Source organism: Manis javanica, chromosome 4 (assembly GCF_040802235.1).
Source record: "Manis javanica isolate MJ-LG chromosome 4, MJ_LKY, whole genome shotgun sequence".
In the NCBI taxonomy this organism is placed as follows: Eukaryota; Metazoa; Chordata; class Mammalia; order Pholidota; family Manidae; genus Manis; species Manis javanica.
The window spans coordinates 169,053,693-169,074,139 of record NC_133159.1 but is presented as its reverse complement, the minus strand read 5'-3'; the positions used below and the strand labels follow the sequence as shown (position 1 = coordinate 169,074,139).

At 41.2% G+C, this 20,447-nt stretch overlaps 1 protein-coding gene across 2 annotated transcripts in view; it reads right to left on the bottom strand.

The window, feature by feature from the left end:
* The window catches only part of MAP3K3 (mitogen-activated protein kinase kinase kinase 3), a 56,360-nt gene extending 36,514 nt beyond the window's left edge, over positions 1 to 19,846 (bottom strand). The window contains exons 1-4 of one of the 2 annotated variants that reach the window (XM_017668057.3): positions 19,469 to 19,845; positions 11,876 to 11,997; positions 10,163 to 10,255; positions 1,352 to 1,392 (exon numbers count right to left, since the gene is read on the bottom strand). In XM_017668057.3, the coding sequence (XP_017523546.1) occupies positions 1,352 to 1,392; positions 10,163 to 10,255; positions 11,876 to 11,997; positions 19,469 to 19,472 (260 nt within the window). In that variant the 5' untranslated portion in view covers positions 19,473 to 19,845. Of the gene's footprint in view, positions 1 to 1,351; positions 1,393 to 10,162; positions 10,256 to 11,875; positions 11,998 to 19,468 lie in introns of both variants that reach the window. The other variant, XM_017668132.3, reaches the window with a different exon arrangement.
* Between the last annotated feature and the right edge of the window lie 601 nt (positions 19,847 to 20,447).

The window sequence follows — 20,447 nt, the reverse complement described above, 5'->3', positions numbered from 1 at the left end:
ATAATTAGGCCCTAACACAATTGAGCTTTTGATTTCATATCTATTTCTGAAAACTCTCTACTGCTCCAAGTTTGGCAATCTCTCCATAACTCAGTCAGGTCAGAAGTGTGAAAAACAGCAACAATGAAGTGACAATTTAACTTCCCTGCTACTGGCAGGACACAGGATAAGCAGCTGGGGACATACCTTAGAAGCCCTTCCTCCCTCCAGGCCTGGAACAGTCCTAGAACCCACAAGGCAACAGCAGGACCCTGGCTCTGCACACTGCTCTTTGCACAATGTTCCACCAGGCAACCTCTGACAATCCTGCAGGCTTGTGAATGTATCTTTTTAAGGGAAAACAGCAACTACAGATCTCCTCTGGAGGTAGCTTCAAGGAGGCTTAAACATGCCAGCAGCAGAGAACTACCTGTACTAAGAATGTCTGGAGGTACTAAAGTTCTAAAGTAGAAGACAGGATTCCTAAAGCAGGAAGATCTTATCCTCACGGGTAGGCTTTTCACCTCTCCAAATGCTCAAAGCAAAGGGAAGTAGGGTATCAATGGAAAAGAAAGGCAAAGAGTGGGAAACATATTAAAAAGCACATTTATGAACATATGTGCCATACACATGTCCACACAGGGTCCTGAATATCCCACAACCAGAGTTCTGTATGCTCTTTAAAAGCTTTTCCTTAAATAACTTGAGAAATTAAGTGGAGTCTTATTTTTCTCCACTGAGAACTACCCTGACTTCCTACAAAAAACTAAATATTGGCAATGGAGAAAAGGACAGAAGGGTTTTGTAATATTGCTTTCACTTCCCTAACAAGGTAAGACACTGAATATAGACTGAAAAATGTCCTCAAATGATCTGAAATATTTCACAACCAAGAGACTTGGTGCAGCTTCCCATGACCTAGAGACCTTATAAAGAAACTTCCAATTAGTCAACGTGTTCCCTGATGTGTTCAAAGCCAAGGCCATTCTACTAGGGATGGGAATGGCACCATGTCACAGAAGAATCCTGACCTCTTGTCCACAGGTAGCACAGAATGTTTGGAAGCCGTGACTCTGAATAGGGCTAGAGTCCTGACTTCCTCTCTTAGCAAAACAGCAGACTTCACAGCAGCAAAGTAAGAGCAGAAGACTAACACATCAGCAGTTGAAATGGCTTCCAATTCTAAGACCAGAACAAGATTCAACTGGTAGACCAACCCAGGAGTGAAACTTTCCCTTTAATGCCCAATCAACCCCATTACCCAGTCAGTGACCCCACAGGTACCCCTGAGGAAAATGGCTTCCACAAGCTCAATGCTTTCTGAGAACTGCTGCACACATGAACACAACCACTGATTAGAAGGCAGACTTACCGCCTCTCCCCGTTGTGCTCAAACTTGATTCTGACGTCACTCTGCCAAAGGAATGATAGACAGATTAGTGGACTCTGCAGCATGCTTTAATCCTGCCTTTCCCACGTAAGCCTCAGGCAGTCCTTTAGCAACATTAGTAGCAAACAGCCCTGATGCTCCTGTTCTAGCTTGTCTACCCCACAGGCATTCCTTCAGTGAGTTGGGGCTTTCCTCTTCTAACCCAACTCTTTGGGACAAAGTTCTTGGGACAAGATCTAAGTGGCTACCTCAGCTCAGCTACTATGCTCTGACATGTCATTTGTAAGTACCTACACTCTTTATTTCCACAGCTGGCTCTGGAGCTTCTCCTACTATAGCACCTCCTAGCCAGGATACCTTTCATTCTTGGCTGATATGACTGAACAGGGAAAGAAATCTTCGTGCTGATTCTTCCTAGCTATATGACCACAAGCAAGTTACCTGTCCTCTGTGAGCCTTAGTTTTCCATCTGTTGACATACCTAATTTGCAGAGACCATAAGAGCTTTATGAGATAATGTAAGTAAAATATCTGATACACAGTAGACATGCAAATAAATGGCTGAGGCTGCTACTACTGATTTCCATAATCCTTTCAAGGGCATTTCCAGGTGGGTAAAGTGGGACCCTGAACAAATTACCTTGTAACAGCCCCCAGTTTTGTCCTAAATGACCATCATGGGTAGCCTTAGCTCTGGGAGGACAGGGATCATGTCTATCTTGTTCCTATACTTCCAGTGACAAGCAAAGGAAAGGGTTTATAATACTTGTGTTTACTATTTGTTAAATGGTTTAACTGACTGAAGAACAGAATTGAATATAAATATCAGGAACAAAAGGAAGTACAAGTGTTAGCATGTGAAGGAACAATCAAGGAGATAAAGATACTGTAAATGGCTAACAAATAACTTGAGGTAGTTCAAAATGACAGGAAAAGGTTAGAGATATTACAGAAGAAAAGAACAAGTAGAGAGGAAAAAGAAAAGACTGTCAGGAAACCAACAAATAATTGAGATAGAAGAGAGAAAGGTTCAGAGTCAGTGAATGAAAATTATACTGAGAAAGACAAATTAATAGATTGTGCCTTGGAAGAAAGAACATATCTTTTGATTTCATATCTATTTCTGAAAACTCTCTACTGCTCCAAGTTTGGCAATCTCTCCATAACTCAGTCAGGTCAGAAGTGTGAAAAGCAGCAACAATGAAGTGACAATTTCAGAGTATATGAAGATAAGGAACACAGAGCAGACAAAGAAGACAGAAAGGGAGAGTGATTGAAAGGTAGGATGGGTGCATAAAGGACTTCCTTTTCCCAAGAGAGGGGGGGCTAAAATTCTTCCAGTCCACTGAACTAGACCAGTGGTTTTAATTTTGACTCTAAAAATTATTAAGGACCCCAAAGAGTTTTTGTTTATGTAGATTATATATACCATATTAGAAACTGAAACTTAGAAAATTAATTTTATTTATTTAAAAATAATTAAGAGCCACATGTTAACATGAATACATTTTTATTAAGAAACTACACACACATATATATATATATATAGAAAAGTTTAGTGAGAGAACGAAAATCTCTTTAATGCATGGCTTAATAGGAGACAGCTGGATTCACATGTCAGCTTCTGTTTCCAATTTGTTGTGATAACATGTATCATGTAGCCTCTAGTAAACTACTGAACATTCTTAAGAGAATAAGCATAAAAAGGGCAAGTAACCCCTTAATATTATTATGAAAATAGTTTTGACCTCATGGACCTCCTAAAAGGATCTTGGGGAACCTCCAAGGGGTCCCCAGACCACACCTTCAGAATCACTGAATTAAAATGTAATGAGCTGTTCTCCCTAGGTAACTGAGGTTCAAAGAGCTCTGTGTCCCTGAAAAGTTCACATATTAAACAGGGGACAGCAAAGAATCTCTGAGAAATAAGTCTGTGATGTGACAACTCTTCAAAACACAGTCCTGATAGAGCCCTTTCATCCTTTAATGGAACGTATGAGCCACTTTATTCATTAATGGTATATGACTATAGGTAACATTTATTGAACATTTACTACATACTAAGCCTGTTCTAAGCATATCCTATATATCAATCAAACTAGCCCTGACAACAGGTACTATTATTGTCTCTATTTTACAGGAGAAGCTGAGTTACAATAAATTTAAATAAGTTCCTTCAAGGACACAATGCTAAAGAAGAATCAAGAGTCAAACCTTGGAAGCCTACCTCTTTACCATGTTATGCTACAACTTAAGTGTTATACAGGTAAAGGAGGTTTTTTTTGTTGTTTTTTTTTAACTCACAGATGCAGGGCTTCAATGGGAGCACTGAAAAAAGTATCAAAGGATTGTGACCTTCCTTTCTGGAGCTCATGGAGGTGGAGTAATAATGGAATCAGAACTAGGAGATCGCTACCAATCATACAGCAAGCCATGGGGCCTGGGGAACCAGTAAGGGAGGTTTTAGCTACGGTTGTGAGTGGATGGGGCTGGAGGGGGTAGGACGGGAAGGCAGTGTGCCCCATCTGGTCTGCATTCCAGGTGAGGGTGTGCATGTGCACACATGCATGGGTGTATGCAAGCAGAAAGGGCAGTGCTGCAGAGGAAGTATCCTGTGGATTCAAGGTTTGCATGAGTGACAGCAGGTTTTTTCACTGTCTTCTTTTTCTCCTTCCCCTGAAATGCCAAGCAGTTACCATGTCAAGGGCCTTCCAAAGCACAGTGCCTGAGACATGCTGCCAGGCCCTGACATGCCATCTCCAGCTTCCTATACTCTCTAGTTCCCCAACTGGCTCTGGAGTACCCCCATGCTCACTGCTGTTTGCAGCCCTGTCTGTCCCTACAGAGGGTAACTCCTTGCTCACAGCCCAGCACACCTTGATGTAGCTCTCATTATTATTTTTTATTAATAGATTCTATTTTTAGTACAAATTTAGATTTACAGAAAAACTGAGCGGATAGAACACATGTACTTTTCTCCCCTCACACACAATTTCCCCTATTAACATCATACATTAGCATGGTATATCTGTTTCTGTTACAATTCATTAACCAATATGATGTATTAATCAAAGTCCATAGCCTATTTAGATTTCCCTAGTTCCACCCCCGACTGTTAATTTCTTTAAAAATATTTTTATTCCATTGTTGATTTTTATCTAATTACTTTAGTAGTAATAAAAAACACTTAACAGCGCTCATTCTTAAACTGGGATGTTATATGTAGATGCACCTCTGAAGGACTCCCCTCCATCCTTTTGAAGGACTGAAAGAACTAAATCTATTTCACAATGGACCATAATCCAAGCACTGTTTCACACGAATTTTGTCAGAAAGGTAATTAAACTTCTGCCTCAAACCACAAATCACTCCTACTCAAAACTAACCAAGCCTGTGATTAGTAAGCAATGTAAACAAAGATGCCAAGCACTCTGAATCTCTTCTTCAATGTGGTGAAAGCCTTTCCAGAGCAGAATGCAGGCCCATGACCAGCTTCCATGTGTCACACAGGGTATCAAAATCTTTCAGGTTCCTAAATCTGCATTTCCCCCATCAGGCTGACTAGAATAAGCTATGGATCAGGAAAGTTCAGATAAAGATACAGATTCAATTATTCAATTCCTTCCTGCCAACCACTGTCCTTGCCTCTCTCTGGGGCACTCTGCACTGCGGCCAAATCCTCTTTCACGGGGTTCTTTCTTCCCCCGCCTTCTGTGCCTCTACCCCATCCCAGAGAACCTGCCACCACTCTAACCACTTCTGCTTTCTTAGTGATTCCTCTTCCTCACGCCTACCCCCACCCCCACCCCCACATACGACCATTCCTCGATGTTTGGACCTTTGGGTTTTGGACTTCTCCCCCTCTCTTCACATCTTTTCCTCAGTAGGAATAAAAATTTAGGCAATCTAGGAGATTCCCAAATCTCTATGTTCAGACCCAATCTTTCAAGCAAAACATCATCTGTCTGTCAGGTATTTGAAGCAGATAAGCTGTTGTTAAGAAATTAGCACTAGAGTCAAACCGATTGGCTCCAAATCCTCGCTCTACAACCTCTTAGCTTTGTGATCTTGAAATTACTACTAAGTTTCCTCATTTGTAAAGTGAGAATAGTGATAGTATCTACCTCATGAAGTTACTGAAAGAATTAAATGAATTAATAGGGTAAAGATAGGAGAACAGAACCTAACACAGAATAAGTCTCAATAAAGATAGATAATACAGGGCATTACCCTTTAGCCAAAACCCATGAGGCCAAAATTGTTTCAGAATGTACTTTTTTGATTTAGAAAGGTAGTATGGTACATACATGTTCTATATATTATATGACTCCCCCAAGGGCCAGGTTTCTGGGGCAGCACTCCCATGGCCAAGGGGTTCTATGTTACAGTCTAGAAAGCCTAACTATAAACACACTCTGAACTGAATGGAGAAGTGCCACAGTTGCTGAGAAAAAAGTTCCAGTACAAAATTTCAGGTCTAAGCAGGTTCAAGTCCCCCTACCCACCACAGCCACTCTGGTGAAAGCAATAATAAGAAATAATAATAAGAAAGCCCCTCTGTACTGCTTAGTCTCTCATGAAGTTAGTTTGGAGTTTTGTGACTGGTTCTGACAAAGAACTGGAAACAGAATCTCCACAAGTTCCAGGTCGGTGGATCCACCCTCAATCATAGTCCCTAAGTGACTGTGGTGAGCACTGTCACTTCCTCCATACTAGACATATTTGTTGTCACTGAGGTTTATCTGTTAATACAACACAAGTTAGTTTTTGTAGTGCAAAGTATGAATATTCACAATAAGTGTAATAAATACAGACTATAAATAGGCCTGTGTCTGTTCAGGCCAGGGTCAGATTTTGTTGCCAAATGAGCTTGCTACAAATTTACAGGAAAAAAAAAGCCTTTAGGTTGCAGTATTTTTGGATTTCAGGATTGAAGATAAGTGATTGTGGACCTGCAAAAACCACATACAATCTCAGAGTTTTTTCACTGTAATATCAAACTCGACTTAGCCATATGTGTCTGAATCAACTACCCTCCCAAACTAGTCTCCCCTCTCATTGTTGCCATTTCTAACATTGCTACCACTACTCTCTTGGCTACAAGTTCGAATCTCTGAGTTGTTTGATTCTTCACTTCTTTCTCCTCCTCACATCCATACAAGTTCCAGTTTTCCCTTCAATAACCTCCAGGGTAAGACCCAAAATGACTCCATAACTCCTTCCACCAAATTCTAACTCCTTCTGCCAAGTTCATCTTTCACTTTCCTGGCCTCCTATGCCACTTACTATCTGTACTATATTCTTAGGCATACTTGCATCTTTCCTTAGTTTCTTGTTTCATGTATTTCTCATTTCCCAGTAAGTCTGCATAATTCCTAGTGTTACAGTCTAGAAAGCCTAACTATAAACACACTCTGAACTGAAAGGAGAAGTGCCACAGTTGTTGAGAAACAAGTTCCAGTACAAAATTTCAGGTCTAAGCAGGTTCAAGTCCCCTACCCACCACAGCCAATCTGGTGAAAGCAATAATAAGAGCCATGCCTGGAGGGCAGTGCAGATTTGGGAAGTCAGCAGGGGCAATAGGAGTAACCAATGATGATACCAAACTTGAGTAGAAATGATCTTCTCAAAGTCTGAACTCAGTAATTAAACTTGCAACCCAAGAGGGCTCCCAAGGCAAAAAAAAAATTCAAACAGTGTTTATTAAACAAAGGTTAGTGAACTAATTCGACCTGGAAAAGGCCTCAGCTAGCCATCATCCCTGGTACCCTTTTCTCTGATTCTGCAGAACTCTGTCCCCCTGTATTTGCTAAACACCTTCGATGGCTCCCACACCTTTGGCATTGAAGTACTTATTTTGCCAGAGACAGTAAATAATGAGAAGAAAAAGGCAACACAAATAATTTAATTTGTGTGACTCAGGAAAGTCCTAAGAGATCAGTGGATAAGATGATTACAAAGCAACCTTCTTTTCTGCCCTAGTTCTTTCTGTATCTTCAGTCCTAGAATTATGCAGGCATGCACATGCAGTAGGGAGTCAGTGACTATGAGTGAATAAGTCAATGATCAAATGGTGTATTAGTTATCTATTGCTGCTTAGTAAATAAACCACCACCAAAATAATAAAGAAAGAAGGGGAAAAAAGCAACCTTCTTACAAAATAGAATACAAAGCTTGTATATTGCTTTATGTTTTATGTTCAAACTAGCCAGCCTATCTTATCAACAGCCCTTGAAAGAGAAAGGAAGTCCTGAAGAGCCAGGTCTATCATAGTAAAAACAAGACAGTCTGCTCAATCCCCGACTCTGAGGAAGAATAGCTCCTAGAATTTGTCTCCTTTTAGAACTGATAGCCAAGAGCCCTGCTCAGCTAGTTACTGCTCTGAAGAAAGCAACCTTTCCATTCTTAAGCACCCACTAGTGAACATCTCATGATCCTGGGCTTTGTTTAATCTTCTACCTACTATTTTGATAAGATTTAAAGCAAAGAGGAATCCATGAAAATAAGGATCCTATTTCTTACTCCACTGGGATTTTTCAGAAATTGGGCAATATTTGGAGTTTGCAAAGGACCATCTGATAGACAGTAATGACAATCCAAAAAATGTAGAAAACCTTAACCATTTCAGTTCCAAGACAGTATGCACAGATTTGGTTAGAAGCTTTCACTAAAGCTTATAGCCACCATTCCAAAACACAACAGAAGTGATATAATCACTACTGCTTTTCATTTGCACATTTGTTTTATAATGTACAAAATGTTTTACATTTTATGATCTTACAACAACTTTAAGAAGTTTAAAAAGTTTAAAAAAATGATTAGACTTTCACATGGTAAAATTACCATGACCAAGAGTCAGAAGATCTGGTTTGCTTCCTGGCTCTATTCAATACTTTCATTAAATCACTTTGTAAACTTTATAATGTATTATACACATGCTTATAGTTTATGTTGTTAACTGCTGTTGTTGAAGGCACTCTAAATAAAAATTGTAAAATCCTATGTTACTGGATTATTAATAACTCAGTGACTTCTAGGCCAGTGCTCTTTCCACTACACTGAGCTGTCAAGCTCACAGAGTAACAGCACCCGTTGATAAAACTGACTTGGTGACTACTAAAAGGATGCTGCACATCACAGCCTGAAAAACTGTCCACAGGCCCCAGCCACACCTAGGGCTAAGAAGATTCAGCCAGCTCTAACCAGGCTGTAGGCTTCCAGGGACCCAATGTGTAAGAGGGAAAATATAGAGAACACAGATTCCACCTCCTAGCAAATAGTTCATAGCTGAGCACCTCATTGCTCAGGTATTTCCAGAGCAGCTCAAAATGCTTAGTTGTTCTCAAATGCATTCTCTTTTTTAATTATTTACCTAGCCTGTTTACTTAGGGAAGAGGATGTCTGAAGTCCTGCCAAGCAGAGATACTAAATTAGGTTTTCCAGTTCTTCCAAGTCCAAAACAGTTCTGTTAATGAACCCACAGTTCCTCTGGCTCTCCTTGCTGTGCCAAGTTTGAACCCCATGAGGCCATGCCAATCTCAGCTCTGCCTTCTGGCCAGATTGCCATTCTCACACTGAAGCACTCTTTGCCTTGCCAGCACCATCCCATCCCTGAATAAATAACCTCTCCTACTGGCCAAAATACTTGGTTAGATTCAACTGGGTCTCTGCAATTTGAATTGTTAGCCCAATTTGGCATCTCTTAGCCATTTCAATCAGGTTTTGATCTTTCATTCCTCTCTCTCTTCCTAAGCATGAATCTTCTGGCAGAAGAACTGGCAATGTAGAAAACTGTTTAATTCTATCCCAGGCCTAAGTGAACCAAAACAAGAAGAGTAATAAATGTAAATTCACTCTGTAAATTGTTAAGTCCTATGTTAACAGATTATTAACATCTCCAGACTATTAGGCCTGAATCTTTTCATCACACGAAGCTGTAACAAGTCTCTCCACAATGTTTCTCACACCCCAAGTTCACCCATCTTTCCTAGAACTGCATTCACTGACACTTTCCCTTTCTTTCTGCTTTCAGAATTTTTCTCCAGAATACTTCTTCCAGTCTAGAAGTTGAACATCTGCTACACTTTCCAGGAGAGACCACTCTACTACCTTGACTTTATTAGGGGGAAAAGCTATCTGGATACTTTCATTGCCCTTTTACCCAATAATAGCCTAACACTTTGAACTTCAATTTCTAAACAGCTATGTTAGTTCCACAGCTTCACATTCTAAGATCCCTATGCCCTCTGGAACAGAATCTTAGATAGGATTCCCAATGATGAGCTTATCACAATACACAGAAACTCATGACCTGTGTGGAAGAATGAATGTACCAATGAATCACAAAATATCTCCAAACATGCACTTAATTTCTTGCCGAACAAATCAAGTCCTTTATACAGTACATAAAGTTGCACTGTCCAAAAACAATAACCACTATCCACATGCGGCTTTTTAAATTTAAGTTGATTAAAATTAAATGAAATTTAAAATTCAGTTCCTCAGCTCAATACTTTTGTATGGCTAGTGGTCCCTATACTGGACAGCAGAGATACAAAATATTTCTATCACCACATAAAGGTTATTGAACAGCACTGATAGAAAGCTGCTTATGAATATTTTTGCTCTGAGAAATGGTGACCAGAAGCACAGAAGAACATAGGTTATGAGCAACCAGTGCTCCCTAAAATCCACTAAAATGACTTGTCCAGGAAATGAACTCCACACTCTTCCAAGCACTAGCATCAGATTTAAAAGCACATTTTAGCTTTAACAGGTAATTTGGTTCCTTACCAAAAATTTCTTTTTCTCACTGGCCCCTGCACATGAGCTTGTTGTTACTGGGGGGCTGTTCAGAAGGGCTGAGCTGCTGCTGTTCTGTTTTTTCTTTAAAAACAAAAAAACTGAGGTTAATAATTTGTATCCTCCATGCAACAGAAAAAGTTTTGACTATATACAAGTAAATTGTGGATCCAAAGAGCCAGTACCTCTTGTTCAGAATATTCCTAATCAGTAGTCAATCCTTTTTCCAGCCTTCTCCTTCATAACCACTGACTTCACTCCAGTAACAGAGCAACACACAAAGAAGAAGATCAGGACTTATCTTATAATAGGTTGTAGGCTCTAAGCAGAGGATCCTGAAAAGGTAATCTCCCTTCACTGAATGATCAGGGACCACTCCACTCCTTCCCTTCCCAACCTGGTCCCTTTGGGCCTTGCAACTCAAGTAAGCTCCCCCTTTTCACTTCCTAACTGATACCCATACTAACAGCCCCATTTGGAGAAAGATCAGCTGACTGGGGCAGCGGTAGCAAGCATACTTCACATAGGAAGACAGGAAGGAAAGTGAGGTCATTAGGCTCAAGCCTGGGGGAGGGGACTCACTTCTGGTAAAAGGCTCCTTCCAAAAGCAGCTTTGAATAGAAATGAGTTACAGCAAGGGAGAACTCACACAATTAGACAGAATAATGTAAGAAAACAGTACAAGAATGGGCCCTAATCTGTTGTTCCCCCATTTCTGTAAGGTAACCACAAAAACAAAAGCAGCTTTCTAAACTAATCCTTCTGTTATAACATGTAACAGAAGCATTCAGGGGCCCTAGTTTTCCTAAAGGCAGGAAATACTCTGGGAGGCTATATCTGGCAGACCTAAGCCAGAAAAAGTTCTAGAGCCTTATACTTTCTCTAGAAACCTAGGGTACTTTTCAAGAACTGGTAGGCAAAGTGCAAATGAGGAGGGAGGTTAGCTGATAACAAAGAGAACCACAAGGGAGGACGTCATGAGCAAATTTTCATGAACACACCAAACAACCATCTGATGTAAGCACTAGGTACCCACCAGGGAGGAAAGCTCCCCATCATTCACTCCTCTCTGTGGGTCAATATACACAAGAAACAAAGGAGTAAATGATGCTAGAGATAAGAAGAAGGTGCTCAACAGAGAGTAAGTTAAAAGGTCAACAAAAATAGGAACTGTTTTCCTAAAGAGCACACAACTCTCAATGAAACAGGCATTCTTATCTATCTGAGCTAATAAGGGGAAACAACTAAACAATAATAACTAAATCACTGACTGTTACCTTTAGAATATATTTTATGACTTTTTATTAAATAAATTATCTTCCTACTTATATTTTACATAAGCTAATACTACATTTTTATATTGTAAGGTAGCTAAAAACCTTCTGATTTAGGGATTGTGAATCTGGATAAAACATTTGCCAAATAATCAGTAACGGAAAAATTATATGAATATTGTCCCATAATAAGTGAAGGAATTGTTCTTACCCTCCACAGATGAAACACCATGCAGAAGGTCAGATGCACAAAGCTTTGGGACTCCAGATCATGAACCAACTGGTTGGTATATATCACTTAATAGACTATGAAGGCATGGAGCCAGTAGCATTCTAGTCTGATATTAGAGCATCTTTGTCTTCTCAAATATTTCCCATTTGAAAACGCATGCCCAACAAATCTGATTAAGTCTGTCAGGGCCACACACACCTGCCTATTTGGGTGTCCTGTGTCTTTGTTCTTCATGGTATCATATCCAGGCACACGGGGACGTCGGCTCATCTGGAGGGCCACCAGATCCTTCATGATCGAGTTCAGTGCCTCCTGTTCATCTGCAATGAAAGCAAGCACATGGGCTGAGACACTTTAACACAGACCAGCAAGGTACTTTCACAAAAAATTATTGTGTATTATGTGACTAATACTCAGGGAGTTCTGCCCAAGTGAAATGACAGACCCTGTAACTACAATCACATGGATTTGCTGTCTATGAAAAGTAGATAACTGAGGTCAGACTGTGGTGATTTGAATTTTAATGGATTCTTAGCGGCTCTCCAACCAGATTTCTGATAGCAGTGTTTACTAATTCACTGGGTTGGGCAAAGGAGGTGCTTGGAACACAGCAATTCTTCAGTGCCAGAGAAACTTAGCCAGAAAAGATAGATAAAAGTTGGAGTGAAGTGAAAAACAGCACAGCACAGCAGGATAGTAGGATACTGTGTGAAAAGATGAATTCATGCAGAGCTGATTATAGGACAGAATCAGTCACAGACTTATTCTTAAAGTATCACATGTAGGAGAGCACATTTTGAAAGGTACCAAGCAAGGACCTCAGGTAGCTGCTTTGACCAGAAGTTGATTTACAAACCCAGCCTTTGAATACCCACCTCCCAACTTTTTACAAGTTTATAGGCCTTCTGGTCCCCACAGGCAAGTCAAAGACAGCTCTATTGTTTTTCTTCCCTACCTGACCAAGCAATGCATTGTCTCTGAGACTTTTACTGGCATTACATTTAATCCCCTTTCTTCAAATAGCATTGAGTACTAGAGTTCTCATGTATTGAAGACAACTAACCAAAACCTAGAATCCAAACCAGCCCAATTCCAAGTTTTGCAAAATTCTTCCAGGTCCTTCAAGGAATCCTTATCCACACAAATAGCATTTGGGTGAAAATAAATAAATCTGTTCATCTGGAAAGGAACAAGAAGGATGAGTTGATACACTTATTTTGGTGACAAGTGAGTCAGTCACTTGGGGACTTACGGCACACCTTAAAAAAGCAAGTACAAAAGACTCCACCCAAAAAGAGTGCCTATCTTTTGCCCTTTATCATTGTCCCTTGGAAACATTCTAATACCTTGTGGAAAGAAAAGAACAGCATGAAGAAGAGGAAGTAAAATTGCACTATTTGTCTCTCCCCTCTTCCTAGACTGAATCTGCTCAGGTGCCCTACATACCCTCCAAGGAGATGCAGAAAAGGAAAAAAGTTACATGTCCATTAAAAGGTTTTTCCCTGCTCAGCAAAGTAAAATTAGATTTAAAATTTGCAGGAGAAACACCAGTAAAGAGCTTCCCATCTAATTCCACTTTAAAATATATAAGGAAGTATTTAAGAGAGTGATAATAGCTGTGGTACTGAAAGAATGAGGTAAATGGGATAACGAAAGAAGAGGAAGTGGGTATCTACAGACAGGCACTTGCCAAAATTAAAACACATATATCCCATCGATTATTTTATGTTTTCTAGCAATTTCCCTATAGGCTCCTTAAAGAAAGGGAACTTTCTTGGCTTTTTGCTTTTTTAACCTCCCAACCAAGGTTTTAAAACTAGAGGATAACATTTACACTAGGAAGACTGGCTTTATATATATTCTATATATGAGCTTATATATTAAATTGGCTTATATATTACTAAATATGTGTATAAAATTCTTGGGCCAACTATAACAGTAAATTGGGATCATTATAAGGAGGATTATGACCAGACAGATGTTTTCTGAGGCACATCCAGTTAAACTCCTAACAGCGGAATGACTGTTGTTTTCAGTATCAAGGTAATCATTCTTAGAATTGGTAACTTTAGTTGATTCAAATCAGATTATTGAGCCAAGATAGATGTAAATACACATACACAGATAAATATACATGTTTTCAGGTCAAATCCACAACAAGTATGACTAGAGAAACCATTTCTAATTTTATGTAAGATGATACTATTTTAAGAGCAGGTTTATCAGGTTGACAAATTCTGTTTCCAGTAGGCTAACCAATTCCTGGCATTACTTAATGAATAAATTTGTTTGGTAGTTCCAGCACGGAGAACACACTAGAGGAAGAGTTTGGCCCTATCTCTTGAAATCCAGACAACTGACACAAATGAAACAGGATTACAGAATCTGATTTTGGGTCAAAATCAAATACATTGCTAGAGGCAGACAGATTCTTAAACTGATACTTCAAACTAAAGGCATGGATAAAGACAGGAAGTAAATAAAGAGGCTCTTTTAGGCATTTTTTCCTGGATTGAGATTTTTTAACTGAATTACCAGCACATCAATACGGAATTCCTTAAAAAATAAAAACAAAACTTTAAAAAAAAACAAAGAGCAGCTTTTTTAGAGTACAACAGTTGGTCATATATGGACTTTGGAGCCAGAAAGACCTAAGTTTAAGGATGCCTTGAACAAATCACTTATTCTCCCTAACCCTCAGTTCCTCATCTGTAAAATGGAAATAATAAAAGTATCACTTCACAGAGCTGCTGTGAGAGTTAAAGGAAAAAACAAAACTTACAAATTACTCCTCATGGTACCTAACACTTAGTAATGCTAAAAAAATGCTGGCTATGATCATCAATGGGAAAAGACTGGAGGACACTTAATCTATCCTAATACTTAATTTTAGTCCTAAATTTTTATTAATCATTAACAATAACCATCTACTGAGTACCTATCATGTATTACACATTAGACAGTTTTGAAAAATACTTCAAGGTATTCAAACTCTAGTGGTAAAAGAATAAATGACATAAAAATATGAGGTCATACAAATAAAGAGATTGAATTAGACAATATACAAACCAGAGTACATAAACCTGTGTAAAAAATTTTTTTTACAGTGTGAGTAGCAAGAGGTTGTACATGTGATTTTACATAATTATTAACAGAATAAAGATTCTTTCAGAAAAGCAAGGTGTTCCAGCTATGCAAGAGACCTTAAAAAATGAACTGAGGACAAGAAAGGACATGATAGCAAGTGAGGGGTAGCAGGGACAAAAAGAGGGTCAGGTTCTAATCCTCAGTGAACAGTAATCCTTATGGAGTAGAGTAGGAAGAAGGTATGTGGGTAAAGAAGCCTTTAAGAGGATTGGAAAAAACAAGAGTGACACCACAGTGGCCCAACCCACAGAAGGGCAGCTGCAGCCCAGCCAGGTCCATAGGGCGGTAGAGACAGAAACAAAAATTTAGAGAATCAAGAAGCTGGAGATAAAATAAAATTGGAAGTAGTGGAAATCAACAACTCATTTGCAAACTTTACATGTGAACAAGTTGAAGCAGGGGTAATAGTATGCTGTAAACTTGAAAAGATTTTCTGAGGATGGGGATTGTCTGACACTTTTGAAAGTTACCAGGAAGAAGCACAGAGGAAGAATTAAGAGGTTAAGAATCTAGAGAAGGAGTATTCATAGAAAAGAGAAAAGAAGAGATCTGTGAAACATGGATTAGGGTTGGGTTTAAAAAGTGGAAGTTCTTCAGAACTCTTGACCAGACAGGTAATTATCTATCCATAATTATCCAGCACCATGTACTTTGTCTTCTCTGGACACCGTGACCTATAGTATGGGGGCTGCCAGGCAACACATCCTCTCTCTTTAGCTCTAGCAGAAAGTCAGTCTTCCAAACTGAACTATTACTTCTATCTAAAAGCAGGGCTTAAGGCACTCCCATTTATTTTACTTATTTATTTTTTAGTGAAGTATAGTTGATACATAATCTTATGTTGGTTTCAAGTATGTAACAGTAACCTGTATTATTAAATCCTTACCCCAACTAGTGCAGTTACTATCTGTCAGCATACAAAGTTGTTACAGAATCACTGGCTATATTCTCCATGCTGTGCTACCATCCCCTGACCAATTTATATTATGATTGAGAATTTCTGAAGGTACTCCCATTTATGAATTCCCTTTGCTAAGAACCCAGAAAAGTTTCCAGAAGCACCATTTGCTTCAATAAACAGTGTTGTCCTGCATGATATCTATTTACTATGTCAGAAAGTTTCTCTTCTCCATTTCTACAAATCCCCAAAATAGTATCTTAATCTTTGTTTTCACTTAACTAACGGTATTATTCCTTTATCTTGCCAACACTCTATCCAGTTCTGCCAGATTGTCTGATCACACTGCTCACCCAGGAGATCCTGTGCTTCAGAGTACTCCTGAGCCAGATTTGACTAATAATTCATGACATTTCAAATACTCCCACTGCCTCCACCCTGTCCATACCTGCGCAAACATCTTTTTCTAGTAAATGTAGCACAAAGACCCAATCCTCAATTCACAAGAAACTTTTTTCCTTCAAGGACATGACTGAACCCATGCTATAGCTCTGATGTTTGTTTTTCTGTTTATGGGATATACCTGTCCTTCAATATTAATTGATGGCTCAAAACTTAAAAATACATATTACAAAGTAAGTCACTGCTTACTTATAAGAATCTATATATCACTACTACATTTAATATTTAATGAAATTAATCTAAAGGTCTAGAGACTATAGGATTGTATATTTCAAACCTAAAACTACAGAATTGTTCTCTCCCCACTGTGTACCTTTGCACAGTTTTGACCAAGTACCTATAACACCTCATTGTTAATTCATTAAACTGTGATCCCAATTTCAATCAAAACAGTTGCTAACTATTCAGTCTACACAGATGGTCAGTTCTGGGCAAACTGAGTTCAGACTAGTGCAACTGGGAACTCCCAACAGCCTTGGAACCCTCAGGACACAAGGTATCTGTAAATCACATTGATTCTGACTTCAAATCAAGTTATCACACCAGAACCACACCATTCTTAATCCAATATTCCGTTCAATAGTTTCCTGTAACATTTCCAAATAGTAACATATTTTTCAGTAATATTCCCACTAAGTTTAAGATTGTGCTTATTAAAAAATCCAAATGAACACTAATTAACCTCAGGTGTTATTAATAGCATTTGCCACTATAACTGCTTAAACTAGAAGAGAATTCTAGTGTGACCAAGAAAAAACAACCAGTCAATCCCAATTATTTTTTATGACCATATAGTATCAAAACCCACCCACTTACCCACCAAAAAATTTCCTATTATTTACAGGGATAAGTGTAGTTTTCACCAGAATTTACTGGGGCTAACAGCTAATATAAAATCTGACCTGTTTTTATTACCAACTCAAGTTGTCAAACAGGCTTGAGTGTGGGGCTTAGAGCAGCTCAGGAAAATATGACTTAACCAAAGAACCTGCAGGGCATAGCCTCTAGTTTTAGTCCTTTCCTTGCTGGGCTCAAAATGAACAAGTGTAATGAAAATATCAGTAAGTCCATGTTTCTCTCTTTTCAACCCCTTGGAGTTTATTTAGAACTACAGCAACTAAAGCAAACTAACCTGGGAATTTGAATTTTTATCATTTATATCACCAAATGGAAAGCAATATTTAAAAGAGAGACTGTGTGTATGTACATATATTCTTGCTGATCCCTATACAAAGCAAATTAAAGAGCCAGGTTCTGGGAGAATTCAGTTATTAGCCCTAATTACATGTCAAGGTCATCTACAAAATAGAGAGAATGATATAGGGAAAAGTGTTGAAGGCAGGCAGTGATCTTAAACCAGGTTGCCAAATACACTGCAGCCACCAGGCAAGTTAATTCCCACCTCACTATCTCAGTTCCTTCATGTAAAACTGACCTGGGGACACATGAGAAGACACTGAAGTCCTGGTCCTTTTTCCTTTGGGGCTCTGGGCCCTATCTATATAGTTCCTTTCTTCCCTATTACTGTCTCTCCATATACTCAGACACTTAAACAAAATGTCTTGAAATGTGAGAACAGACTGACATTTATTTTCACATTAGACAATGAACTGCACCCAACATGTCTGGGCACTCTAACTGGTTTAGCAGTCAAGAAAGTGGGGAATGGGAGGTCCACAAACACTCAAGTATTTCATGCTCCCCTTTGGGACTTGAGACTGCCCCCACAGGTGAGACTCTCACAAATGCAGGTTCATAAATCAATTAAAGATTTATTTCAATTATCAAATTCCAGAACACAAGATAAATGAATCTGGGGAGGACAAGAAGAACTATGTGCTCCATTTACTATAAATGTTCAGTAAGTATTGGTTGAATTATGTATTTCAGACCTTACAGTTCCTTTTATGCTTACTGTCACAGGAGACTTTCCCCAAAAGAACAAGCATTTCTTGGGAAGGAAACAGTAAGTCCAGCAAGTGAAAAAAACCACCCCTTACTGTACGAGGGGCTGCATAGAACAAGGCAGTTCATTCAAACCCAAGAGTGTAGAGATAGGGCAAAAAATATCTGCCCTAAGTGACACAGCATACACTTAACCTCCTATAAAAATGACTTGACCTTGCTATAGGGCAAAGCAAACCTTAACATTCTCTCTTCACAAGGGGCACTTTACAGATGCAATGAATGGTTTTGCAAAGGATCTTTTGACATAAGTTTACCCTTTGAATTACTTAGGACAATACCAAACACTTGCCAATGCCAAACTTGCGATCGTGGACAACAGTGTCATTATTGATCCAGCAAGAAAAGCAGAGTACTGGACATCTGAAATGTTATTTGCTTCTTCATCTCCTTCAACAGTTATTAACTAAATTACCAAAAGGACATGAAATATAATTCAGTTCAAACGCTGTGTGTGGAAGACATTAAAAGATATTCTTAGATTACATCTTCACAACAGAAACTTTAAATATTGATAAAAAGGAAATGATTTCATAGAAATTATTTTGTATAGCGAATGCTTCCTTCAAAAGTTACATAATTTCAGGAATATCGCAAGATAAAAATAACGGATGTAAAACACTGCAACTGGATTTTTCAAAAAGTAGGATGTGAATTATAACTGGCAGCCCCCACCAATTCCTAACCTCCAGCAATCTGCGCGCAGCTCTCATCTCTCAACCGCGCGGTAGATAACAGGGATTGCCGTTTTAATCACCTCCCACCCTATCTCCCCACACTCCCTCCCCCCTGCTCTGGGGAGCGCACAGGGCTGGAGAGCAAGCCCCGGGAACTCTCACAGGCCGGCCTGTGTGAGCAAAGGGAAGGAAATGACACAGGCAGGAAAAAAAAGCAAATCAAGGAAAAGACACAACAGCAGCTGGGCCTGCACCAGCCTCCAGCCTGGGCCCCACACTGCGCTCTCGCTTCCCCGCCCTCGGGTTCGCAGTCCGGCTCGCTTGGGGCCGGGGCGGGCTGCCCCGCGGAGCACTGGCCCTCGATTCCGCTGCCGCTTCCTCGGGATGCGCCCATGGCGCGGCCCGGAAGGAGGCTGCCGAGTGGCCTCCGCCGGCCGGAACCGCCCCGGCGGGCCGGGGAAGCCAGAACCCCACCCCCGTCCCGGAGCCTCGAGAGGAGCGGGCGGGTGCCGGCGGTCCACAGTCCCATTCGGGCGGGCTGTCCATGCCTGTCAGGCAGCGGCCCAGGGTTCTCCTCCCCTCAGCCCGGGGCGGGGCAACGTGAAGCGCGCGGGCACAGGCCGGGGCGGTGGCGACACTCACCCATGGTGGCGATGGCGGCGGTATCGGCTCGGGCCTGAGTGTCACCTCCGCAGCCGGAGCTGCATGCCGGGGGCCTGGGCGGCGGGGACGGCAGCGGGCCTGGCTCCGCGCGGAAGGCGCGGGCTGCGCTCGGGCCCCCCGCCGCCTCCCCAGGCTCCGGCTCCGGCTCCGCCCGCGGCCGGGCGCTGTGGCATGGGCAGGGTGGGCCGCTACATCCCCGGCGCTCCTCGGCTCGGCCCAGCCCGGCCTTGGCGGCGCCGCTCGGCCCGCCCGCCTGCCAGTCCCTCAGCCCGGCAGTCGCTCCGTCCGGCCACCGTTCTCCACCTCAGGAACGCTCCGAAAAACAAACCGCTGGTCGCGCAGCTCGTCCCCTTGCCTGTCACTCACCGCAGTGCCCGCCAATCCCAGGCAATTACTGGACCTTCGTACCACCCCTACCCACCTCACCAGCCAATAATGAGGAAGTCACCGCCCCCACTGCCCACGCCCACCAAGCCTCTTCCCAACACCCTCTCAGCCGCCTGCTAATCATCAGCACCACACGATGGACCAATCCCGCCTACTCTCACAGGATGCCAATGGACGAAGTGAAGGCGGTTTCCGAGGGCTGTCTACCTTCTGCCAATCAGCTAAACAGCACCGGTTCACTCCGCGGCTAGCCAATTACGTAGGACTCTGAGCACCCGCCTCTGCGCATCCCTCGCCCGCCCTCTCCCCGGGAGGTCTGGGTTGCTCCAATCACAGCTCGTGGGTGAGGCTCCGCCCGCCTTCCCACCTCCCATCAGTTACTGAGGCTCCGCTGGCGCGCGGGCTGGCGCAGTTCCCCGCCGGCTACTTTGGGGCTGGAGTTTGGGAAAGCCGTTGGAGAAACACAGCGGCCTCTCGCCCTCCCGGTTCTCGACGGTCCCTGAGGCTGGCGTCCTGCCCGTCACTGTGCTCACACTAGGTGCATAATAAGCGGGACGGGTTCTGTCTCTGA